At 35.4% G+C, this 12343-nt stretch overlaps 1 protein-coding gene across 3 annotated transcripts in view; it reads right to left on the reverse strand.

The window, feature by feature from the left end:
- Window positions 1-651: 651 nt before the first annotated feature.
- Window positions 652-12343, reverse strand: part of CCSER2 (coiled-coil serine rich protein 2) — a 155258-nt gene continuing 143566 nt past the window's right edge. For 2 of the 3 annotated variants that reach the window (XM_057735102.1, XM_057735103.1), the window contains one exon: window positions 652-5430. In XM_057735102.1, coding sequence (XP_057591085.1) covers window positions 4612-5430 — 819 coding nt within the window. In that variant the 3' untranslated portion in view covers window positions 652-4611. The remainder of the gene's footprint in view (window positions 5431-12343) is intronic. The other variant, XM_057735104.1, reaches the window with a different exon arrangement.

A 12343-nucleotide genomic window follows, 5' to 3' on the forward strand; every position in this document is an offset into this window, starting at 1 on the left:
GAGGCAGAAACCACGTGCTCTTCACCTCTGTACACCCAGCAGCCAGCAGTGATGGCGTACGTAAGATATTCCACAAAAATTACTTAAATCCAATCAACAGAAGAAGTTAGAACTTCTACTTGTCTCTTCTGTGGGGGAAGAAAAAGACTTTCAGGATAAAAATGTGAGAAAGAACAACATAATGAGAAACAAATGACTGCACTTGATGAAAGACTAAAAAGGAAGATTTTTGAGTTTACCTAATACTTGCTAACAACTCAGAGGGCCTTAAAACTGATATAGGTGTCTTACAATATGGTAAATGTCATCATCATGTTTATTACTAATAAAATTTCATTCACTCTTTTTCTGGCATTTATGTAACCATTTGGGGTTAATAACATGATGTATCACTGCAGAAACTTTTAATATCCTATTACATAATGTCTATCGCATATAGCTAAACTGGAAAATAAATGATAAATTCCCTATTCCTTTTACTCAATCAGAGCTGGGAGTGTGGTGTGTTATGTTGAAGGCAGTGTGTGAAATGATACAGAGTTTGAAAAAAAAAAAATCAACCAAATGAATATTTTAGATCTTTGTGGAAAAAAGATATGAGAAAGAGGACACTGTGGATGTCAAGTTTGAGAAGAACAAGGACATTTTCATAATTATGAACTTTATTTTTATTTACTATGCCAACATTTTCAGGAAAGACTTTACATCCAGTTTTTATAATTCATTTTACAAGCAAATTCTAATATACAATATTTACTCTGAACTGGTTTTTTAAATCAATGGGAAAAACGACTGCACATATTAAAGATTGTGGTGTTTCTGTTTTTAGTCAGCAATAACTTAAGAGATTTTAGATTCTTAGGGTCAGTATTATTTTCCTATGGCGATGCTTTACCAAGGGGAAAGTGGGTAGCTTTCCCCCAACAAAGTTAAAACATATGATGTATCTTTACTTAACAGCATAATCGTAGATTGGTGCTCACCATCATAATCATTTATCCAAACATACTCTTTCAAATTGCTGCAGCAGAAAAATTGAAGGGAGGTGTGGAAAGAAAAGTTTTAAATATAATTCAGGCATCAGAATTAAGAAAAATGGCAAGGCCACCAGCCCCAAGGAAAAACATCAGGTATCTGTATTACAGCTATAATTAATGTTCAAATGTGTGTAAATGCATGCAAACATAACCACCCCAACTAATTCATAAACACGAAAACTATTATGGAAGATTGAGAGCAAACTGAAACTATGCTGCAGTCGTATTGCTCTTCATTGCAAGCCTATTTGGTGACTCCAAATTACATCCTTGGTGCCCTAGAGACCAAGAAACCATCACTGACAACTCCGCTCAGAAATGAAGAGTGCATCCGCGTCTGTTACACCATCTATGCTACAGGAAGATTTAGAAGTGACAGCTATAGGGGGACCATGTTCTCTTTGATGCATTTGAGTAAAATACTTAAGGGGACAATGAAACATTCAATGAACTTAGTGCTTTAATGGGAAAAGTGACATGCTCAGAATACAACTGTGAAAGGCTGTACTTCAAACAGCAACAATTATAGAGAAATTCATTTCAACAAAGAAAGCCACACCCAATAGGAGGCATTTTGATATTTCAGGCACAACTCCAAGCAATTAAGCTCATTTAAAGTGCAAATCTGATATTTTCTTTCATATTCAGATTTTTACTTCTTAAAATACTTAGTAAAGTTCCCTAATATCTATATAAATACAATGAACAGCAGTCTATATGCCTGAAAATATTGCACAAATTAAAATGAGACTCCAAAAGAAAAATGCTAGAGGGTCTCAGTTATTAGAAACATTCTAAATGATATAACTATATAATCCGTTACTGCCTTAAAATCATCTGCACCTGTACTGATTAACTCCTTAGGCCAAGCTGTCTTTAAGGAATTTGATATACATCCCACTGACAGCCAAATGTATAATTCTACATACTCTTTATTTTCTCTTTCAAAATGTGAAACTTAACCAATGCCCATAAAACTTGTTCCTTGGGATTTAGAATTCATACACTGCAATCATCTTCACCGAGATCACAAGAACCAAGGAAAAAAGCGATGTGAGTTTCTGTGGAGAAGGATTTGGCACAGAGTTGACTTACAGAAGCACTAAAGAGTGATCAAGCCAAATCTGAGAGTGAGCTCTGATTAGTCAGGTGAGCTACAGCCTCACCTCACTTCTGACTTAACATTTACTAAGGAGCAGACTAGCATAATATTCTTGCAGTTTTTAAAGAAAACTGCAGGCAAATACTTTGTTGTTTCATGCACGCATCCTAGATTTTTTTCTCCTAAATGTAACAGTATGCTTCATAATTATATCGATGAGCCTTCTGCCAAGATTAAGGCTCAACAAAGGTACAGAGAAACTGAACTGATGGATTAATATTTCTACAAATCCATCAGGGATAATAAAAAAAAAAAACAGAACAGGAAAAGGATTAGAATAAACATATTGCAGGAGTCAACATTTTTAATAAGCAAAGACAGTTCCCTCAGACTAGGGGGTTAAAAATAAAGTAAAAATTTTAAAATTTTTCCCTAAAGATAAAGGCCTACTTGTAAATAATGTTTCACAAGAGTTTATATCAATTTCTAAATAAACTGAAACCTACTAATCAGTATGTTTTACTTTAGGGAAATAACACCATTTGCAATATCTGAGATCAGTTTTCTTTCTCTTTCAAAATGAAAGACCACACGTACCCACTTACAGCTTCAGCTATTACTGCTTGCCCCATGAAGAAAAAGAGAGCCTTCCTGATATGTCTGATCACTTAGCATAATAACAATGTCTGGACGATGCGAAAAACTTTCTAAACTTTAGTGCTTCTCTGGCAGAAGTGCTGTCAGATGAGAGTATGATACTACATTGTGTTGCTCACCTGTTACCAAATCCAAGAATGGCTGGTATCTGGTGAATGGCAAATTCACTCCAATGGTTCCCTGATAGGTAAGGGAAGGCTGCATCAAATGGTAGTAAATGCCTCTTTTCAGATTTCCACTAGAGCGCTTCCTGTGTTGTTTCTCTAGGGCAATGTACATTTTTTTAAAGGGATCCCTAGAAATTTTAGTGACTAACTTTTTGGCCATAATCTTTTTTGATAAATTTTTGGTCAGTTGATCATCATAAAAACTGGCATTGTAAATACTATCTGAAAGACATGAATTCTAACAAAAGCAGCAACAGTTGAACAGCCTAGAGACGCCATGATTTTGGAGACCAGGAGGGCAAGCTTACTGAACCACCCGACGAGCAGCCTGCAGCATGATTAGGCTGGCACATATGGTCCCTTGGCAGTTCCACAGCGACCTTCCTAGCACATTAAAATAAACAAACATACTGCCATCGAAGTATCTTTTAATTCCTTTTAATAAAACACAATTTCCCCTTTCCAATTTAATTTTTCTTCCCAAACCTACTTTTCAAGAAATTGTCATTCAAACATACACCAACATAAAAGGGAAACCTGGAAAACTCAGAAAAACACAACTATCATGAATTCTGGTTTTCTCAAGATAGTTTTACTTAAATTTATAATTATACTCAAAATACTTTTTGTTTTGCTATAGAAAATACTTTTAAATCCCTATGTATGGGATATTTATATCCCATCAAAGTTCTGTGCAAACATTTCAAGTCCATTATTTCAGTCTTCGGATATTTGCAGAAAGTCAATAAATATAAATATTACAATAAAGACTTAATTTAAAATATATACTGTGGAACCTCAAAACAGCTATCATGGATCCATAAGCCTATAGGGTTCAAAATGGAATTACCAGCAAAACTCCAGCACCAACATATGTTACAAATGAATACATCTTTAGGTCAGGTTTCAAGATGTATCCTCTCTCAAGCTTTCCAAGATTTATCCAGTTAACAGAAACAAACACAAATGATGTGTGTGTGTAAAACAAGATGTTAACACAACATATAATTTGTTTATATATATAATATGAAACATTTTTAGCCAGGGCAATTTGTCTGCTAAATAAATAAATATTGAGACTATAACAAAGAAAAATAAAACTTACATAAACTTCCCATCAAAAGCCTGATCTCCTTTATTCATCACAGAGCTTTTGCATAGACCTTTCAAATATACAAATCACTGGCCAGAACTCTGCTTACAGACTACCATCTTCCATTATCACCGAATCTTTAGTTAAAATAGTAACCATGTTCATAGGAGGGGCAAGTGAAAAAGGGTGAGGCTCTGAGAACCACAATTAATACAGACCTTAAAAGGACTAAATCAGCAAAGCATATTTGTTGCCTGCTAAGTGGAATACTATGAATTTTCTGATGTACAGGGGGAAGGATAACATGATTAGAGCCTTCTGTAGACCTCTGAATGGGTAAGCAAACTCTTGTGTTTACCTGAGACAAATATGCTCAAATGCTGCATACTTCAACCAGGATATAAAATGGAAGAGCCAAACTAGTAGAAGCTTCCACATTTTAATTTTAAGATTTGCAAGCTTTCAATGGAACCTCCATCATGGTAGCAAACTACACATAAAACTATTACAGATTGTTTTTTAAAAAAACAATATTGGCAGGTGATGGCTATGTACTTAATGTATCTTTGGTTTAGGAAGACGAGAATATTGATTAGAGGCCAAACAATCCCCAGAATTCAAATTGTCATTAGGATTCTGCATGATTTCTTTTCTTCTTGTTAGTGGCCGTGGGATGCTTGTCTTGGCCTGGAAGTTTTGCGGCTCTAGTCGGGCGTTGCTTACTTGTTTTTGTTTGAACGAGCCAGAAGGGGGGCGGAGCTTAGATGCTTTTGGATTTGGACTATTTGCAAGATTTGTTTGACTAGATGTTGGCTGGAGTTTGGCAGAATTACATGGTGTGATTATTGGTGACTTCTTACAAGTGGGAGTCCTACTTGGAGACATTTCAGGAACTGGAGGAGGTACCAAAGAATTCAAGATGGATGGCTTAAAAAGCTGCGAGGACTTGGGCTGAGATGTGCAACCCTCTGGTGAAGACTGATTTCTTCCAACTCTCTGAGCCTGGTCTACTGTACTTGACTGGGGAAGTGTCTGAAGAGAAGTGGATACAAACTGCATGTCACTAATTTGATTATCTGCCAAATGATAAAGCTCTTGAGCATTCGTGGTCATGTTCAAGGCTGCTTCAGAAGGTGTACTCTTCACCACATCCTTAGTGAACTGTGGACTTGATGAAAAAGGCCGGTCTTCCAGACCATTGTTGCTTTCTTGTTGCAAGCCGTGTGCAAAGCTTTCATCCAGAGGTGCAACACCCTGATGTACATCCTGGACTGTGCACTCACTGTGGGCCTCGATATGTCGCGGCTTTACTAGTTTTCCCTGGACGTGGTCTGTGGGTCTGGGAAGGCTGCTGGAAGGCTGTAGTACTTGAGGCTATTAAAATTAAAAACAACATTAGCAACAATTCATTTTAGATATACCACCCAGAATTAATATGTTTCAATTAGGCTGAGTTGGTACTTATGTTTTAATATGAGAAGCATGTGGGGTTTTTTTAATTAAAAAATAAATTCGCAATATTCAAGTAATTCATGAGACACATACAAGAGTGATGATGCAAACAAAAAATGGTACAGGCAGTAAACACTAAACAAGATCCAAAATCAAACAGGAGAAAAGGAAAATATTAAAGTACCGATCTATTGTAAGAAAAGATTCCTACCTTGATTCATTAATTACTTAAAACTTTATATACAAGAGAGCTTGACAGAATAATTTCTATACTCCTTTGGTTTAATCTCCACATAACATTCAGATAGTAGCTATGACCTTCAGAGTATTACCCATTTTAAAGTTTTTTTTTCTTTTTTTAAAAGGAAAGCTATATACCACTTCAATACACTTTAGCAGAGGAAGCATTAACTTAAAAGTGTCAGGTGCTGTACCTCCATCTTGAATTAAAATTACCAGCAGATAAACAATTTAGAATGAAGATTATATTCTCAGTTGATGTGAAATTCTAATTACTTCAACAAAAACAGGTCATCTTTAGCTAATGTTAACCTACCTTTAATATTCTTATTGAAAAGTTTCAGAATAAAATGTTTTCATAGCTTATCTGTTCTGTCTCACTGCCGTTTGAGGGATCAGCTAAGGTTCTCTTTGTGGCTGATATGTGAAAAACAGATTTACCTTCCCCAAGAGTCAATGTCCATTAATAAACTTAAAAATAGCCACCCTTTTGAATGATGTCTGAGATTAAAACAGATTTCAAGTTGCCTATAACTTGAACTAAAGCTCAGAAGCCTATAACAGCAAAGTTCTTAAGGCTAACACGCCTTGCACACACTTCTCTAGAGCTCATTGTGTGATTATATTCTATACAAATCAGAGAAAATATACAACTTCCATTACTTTTGGGCATTCAGTAAAGAAATATGAATCTTAAAGTTATCTTTCAGTGGCCCAAATAGTTAAAAGTACATGGAGCAGAGCCTGTTGGTCATATCATGATACAGGGATAGTTGCTATAAGTATTTAAACATACATATACACACACGCGCACACACACACTTTCTACTAAACAATGTGGGCTGAAAATGTCAAAAAGTTTGGCAAAGGGCTTTGAAACATGAATGTTTTTAAAAGACCATTTTTTTACTAATAAAATAATTTTTTTACTATGCTAATCCACAAACAAATCTACACGGTATCTCTAATCTCTCCAACAAAAAGGGTGAATCTATTTATATTGCATCATTTGTGTTTTGCTCCTTTTTTCACCTCTGTGACCAGCACTGGATGATGGCTACCAGAGTCTGCAGTCAGGGATTAGATTATGGAGGGGTTACAAGTAACTGAGAACAAAGGCCCCTGATTGACTCATGGAGGGATGGTTGGTCGTGATGGCATGGGGTTGACTTGCTATTTAAAAGAATAATAAAAATCAAGAAAATGAATACTCAAAGTTAATCCATACAGAATATGTTACATTAAACTCTTATCTTAGAATACATAAAATAAATAAGTCATCTCAGTTTCTGTTTCAAGATAAATGTTCTAGCTAAAGTTTTCACACTATATCACCACAGAGATGATTTAGAGGTACTAAAATCACCAAGGAATTTATTCCAGACTCTCTTTGGGGTTCCCTAGAAAAAACTGACCATGCCAAAGTGATAAATTCTTTAGAAAGATCAGTAAAAATATAAAGCAGGGCCCTATTAAGCAAACCAAAATCTACCTAAGGAAAAAAAAAGCAACCAAGGAGGAGAAAAGTACATCAAATGGTTGATTGAAAGGGGATCTGTTTTCCCTTTTTACCTCTTTTCATCTTTAAAAACAATAAGATAATCTAGTCTTGAGTTAAAAATCTTAAAACAATTTAAGACCTTTGAAAATATCAGTGACAACCTAAAAACATTGTTTTATTGTAATATGATCTACTGCCCATAAGGGAAAAGAAAGGTATAAACATGTGCTACCAGCTCAAAGCATAAACAGGTATAATTTTCTAAAAAGACAAAGTACTAAACTGATTATTAAGATAATCAAGGCTTCAGAAAAGGGGCACTGTGAACTGTAGATAAATTATCCATGTGCACTGTTCTGATTACTTATATTACCCAATGACCACTGCTTATCAGAGAACTAAATGGAAATAGAGAGCATCAGAAAGATGTTATGCTTGTATTAAATGCAATAAAGCTCAGTGTCAAATATTAAAGAACCAGAAAATAATAAGGTTTTTAAAGAATAATAAAATTTTGAGTCTTTTAAAACTGAGGCGTTAGACTGAACAATTATATAAAAAGTGTCCATACTATCATTTAATTACATTAAATAAATCAGTGGTTTCTAAACGCTGAATAATACAGATTTCCTATTTTTATTAAAAGTTTATTTTAAATAAAAACTTGATTTCCCTATCCCAAAATAAATGTTTTGTTATTTATTTGAAAACTAGTTTGTAAATCAATTCTGCTACTGTAAATAAAAAAGGTTCTAGAAGGGCTTCCTAGGTGGCGCAGTGGTTAAGAATCCGCCTGCCAATGCAGAGGTCACGGGTTCGATCCCAGCTCCAGGAAGATCCCACATGCCGCGGAGCAACTAAGCCCGTGTGCCAAAAAAAAAAAAAAGGCTCTAGAAGAAAATAAAGAAATGACTATAATGAGGACCAAGGAAATGCTTACTCCTGCTATGTGGACAACTGTGTAAAACCAGTCACCCACTAATGCATTGTCATTAACTACCTGGTGACAAGTTGAACAACAAGTTGCCTCTTAACACCTAGCAAGAAAAGCAGAGATGTGTTCTGACAGCTTGTTGCTTGCAGTACAATTCCCCAAATTCTAAACACTTAACTACATATTAATTCCTCTTGCTCACATTCACCACTGCACTACCACAGGTGTCTTTAGAATGAATTTTAAATATAAAAAGAAAAATCACATGTTCTCAGGCATAATAAGATCAACAGGAAGGAACATCAAAGTCATTCATTCATTTAAAAAATGTCTGCCATATCATGCAGTGTAGTAGGTGCAGGGAAACATGTACCTGAACACAATGCTGTTCCTGCGGTTGGGAGGACTCACAAGAAAGAGCCAGGTAAACAAAAGATGAGACTATGTCTCAAGCATAACAAAATGTAGAGGCAAAAAGAAAACATACGCCTGATTAGAGAGTTCACAGAAGGCATCTAAGAACTGCAAACATCTGAACTGAGTTTCAAGATGAGTAGGAGTTTGCCAAGAAGACAAGAAGAGAAGAATATTCAGGGTAGAGGGCCAGTACATGAGAAACACAAAGGCAAAAAAAGAACATAAGATGTTCTAGTAACTTCAAATTGTTAGACTGAATTGGCAAGCACAATGCTGGTGGGAAAGTGTAGGCAAGGGCCAGCTCATAAAAGAACTCACGCCAGGCCGAATAGTTCTGACTCTGTACAGCAGATGAAGGGAGACATTGATGAATTTTAAGCAGAGGATTCATAAGAGCCAATTTGTATTTTAGAATGTCACTCTGGTGGAATCAGTGAGGAATGTTAACAGCAGGGGATGAGACTGTTAAGCAGAACACCCAGGTAGCATGCCATTGCTAATAGCCCAGGGGATATTAAGATAGTAGGAAAAAAAACTAGAAAGGATTGAAAGAGATCCTGAAGGTGAATCAGAGAAATTTAGAATGAGTTCTAGTCTTCTGGCTCTGAAGATGAAAGATGAGGTAGTGCCCCATATCAGGGAAAAAAAAAAAAAAAAAACCTCTGGGGAAGCTCCCCACCAGACCATTCACGACATAGCCTCAGCAGCCTACAAGACTCAGAGAGCAAAAGGAATTCCCCCACTACTGCGGGGACCTCAGGAAACTCTCTGTAGTCACAAATAAGTAGAGCTTTAGTACTATATCCTTGCAACTTGTAGAAAGGTTGCCTACTAAAGCTTAAAAATGGGGACCCATTCCTAGACTCAGTGCTTCTAAGTGGACTCAGCAACTTCAAGTCTCACTTTAGTGGTTAAATTCTCAACACACTATTCTAAGAATTCTCAGATGCAACGGCTACAGATGTTAAGGTCAAGAGTGCTAGCAATAGGCACTGCTGGATAATTATGCAAAGGATTGATGGGCATCTTCAGCGATAATCTTAAATATCTATTCCGTGCTGCTTACAAAGATAACCAGAGATTATGAGCTTCTTAAGGCATATACCATGCTTTATTCATTTTTTGTTGTTGTAGTTGGTATCCTCAGTATTTGGCATATAGTAGGGATTAAATTTATATTTACTAGATAATGCATAAATAAATGAATATTAGTAAGTGGCATATTCCAGAATTGCTTCTTTGGTTATAAACTATCAAAATGATACTTCCCTATCAGGTCATTGATGCAGCACTAATTTAAACAAGTTTAAAAAAAACAATGATGGAAAAGAACTCTTGTAATTTAAAAAATGTTTTCTCCACCTAAGTTTGGGATCAGCTTAATGATTCATGTTTAGAAGCACAGCATGAAGGATCCATTACATGTTAATGTGAATACAGCACCTCCCATTATGACCTGCAACTCCCATAATGACCTACCAGCTATGCCAGAGATGTTTTTTAAGTTGGAGACTCGACATTTCTGGACGAAATGTGTTAGGGAAACTGTCTTAATAAGTATTCCACTATTTTTCATTTCTAATTCTAATAATTAAAAATGATTATAACATGTAAAACATTTAGGATAGAACCTCCCAGAGAACATCAAAATCAGTAAATGTCACTTATGACTACTAAAAGGTGTGAAAATGATTAATTCAAGCCATGGCCCTTTGTAACTAGGTCTTGGGGGGGGGGGGGGTGGAAAGCAAGTTCTATAACAGCATTATAATTAAACTAGTTGTTACAGATTACAAGGTTTCTAGGCTCCAAATACATACTTCAATAATGTCGGTCATATCCAAATGTTTTAAATCCATATCAGGAATATCTGATACGACACAGAAGTCAAGGTTCCTCACGTGCCCCCCTGGAGATAAACCAGAGCTAGGACATGCAAGGCACTTTAACATTCAGAGAGAATTTACATGTGGCTATCTGATGAAGCTAGTACAACACAGTACTGAATCACCTAGCTTCTGAAGTCAGACTGGGTTTGAGTTCTGGCTCTATCACTATCACTGAGATACTGGGTAAATTATCTTACTACTTTGAGATGGAATTTTGTAACTTTTAAAATGAGGATAATAACAGTACCTACACCTCATTTAATTGTTGTAAGTCACAAATGATAATATGCATAAAGTGCTTAGTATAATGCCTGACACATTACAAATACTTGAGAAATATTATACTCTAGACTGTAAAAGAAGGGTTTCCCTTCTTTCCAATTGCAGACAGCCAAACTCCACATTTGCTTGCATGATCTCTAATTATCACAAGATCCTAGGTGGAAGATATTATCTTCTTTTTGTAAATGAGAAAATTGAGGTTAAATAAAATTAAGTAGTATGTCCAAATTCACACATTTTAGCAAATGGCAAAGCCAAAATTTGAACTGACAGAGAATTTAAAATGCTGCACTAAAACTTTATTATTCTGTGATATTTGGGTTAAGTCCACTGAGTTCACAGACTTTCAGAATATGCAATATAGCGAGATCATTGTTTTGAAAACTCAAAGGCAAATTCAATACTAACATTCGGGTATTAACTTTCCTAGCTAATGCCCTATTTCCTTCTAGCTGATCTGTCCTACAGGGGATAATTCTCAGACACCAAACTCGAGCCATGTTGTGAAGCAGTATTTCCGGGAAAAAGCGGTTCCAAGTGACCCACTGTAAGAAATACACTGAACATAAGGAAATGCAAATTGGCACTCATCACTAAGACAAACTCTTCACCATTCCACAGCGCTTCAAAGATTTCTAGCATTAACATAAGAAAAAATAGTCATATCAGTTTCTATAAACATTCTTTTTCTAAAGTCACCAACAGTAAGATGGCAGCTAGAAATATCAAGTCCCAATGGAGTAAAAATATGTCAAAGTGTGTAATGTAGAAAGCAGAAAATGTTCTAAAGCATAATAATGCTGCTGCATAACAGACACATAAATGACCTAATATTTTATTGATACATATAAGTTTACTATCATAATTAAATACATTTCAAAGATTAAAAGGAAGATGGTAATGGAACCATTTGTAACATGCCTGTAATTTCATGCAGGCTCTGACATGCATCATGCAAACTGGGGGGAAAAAAGTGATAATGAAGAAGGTGGTAGGAAAAAATCTGAAATTGTACTGTACCACGCTTTGTCAGAGAAGTAATGGACTAACTTCTCAACTCCTTGCCAATGGCATAATGGGAGAGCAGAGACAAGAAAAAGACAGGACAATGATGTCAGAGACCACATACAACACCAAGGAATTGCCATGACTGGGTAGCAGCCAACAGTATTTGCTTTGCTTTGGTTGTATTTTTCTAGGCATTATTATTTTAACATATTTCTATAAAATGAAAACATATTCTTAATAGATTTATACTTTCTTGCTGAAGTGGTTTGCAAGTTAATACAAATATGCATATCCACAGAACAGTGTATATAAACTTCTTACCCTTAAAAGGAATCACCTGAAGAATCTTACCAAAAATATTGAAAAGAATTTTGACAAAATTAATATTCATATCCAAAGATCTAAAAAATTTTAGCTGCATGTAATCCCTTATAAAGCAGGTAGAAATTATTTTTAATAATTTCAGTCTTGCATATTATAAACACAATGTTAGTTTATTTTTATTACTGCTGCTGCATTAAAGACCAATAAAGAATAATCTGATCTTCACGTATTTCTTAAATA

The sequence above is a fragment of the Hippopotamus amphibius genome, chromosome 5 (assembly GCF_030028045.1).
Source record: "Hippopotamus amphibius kiboko isolate mHipAmp2 chromosome 5, mHipAmp2.hap2, whole genome shotgun sequence".
NCBI lineage: Eukaryota > Metazoa > Chordata > Mammalia > Artiodactyla > Hippopotamidae > Hippopotamus > Hippopotamus amphibius.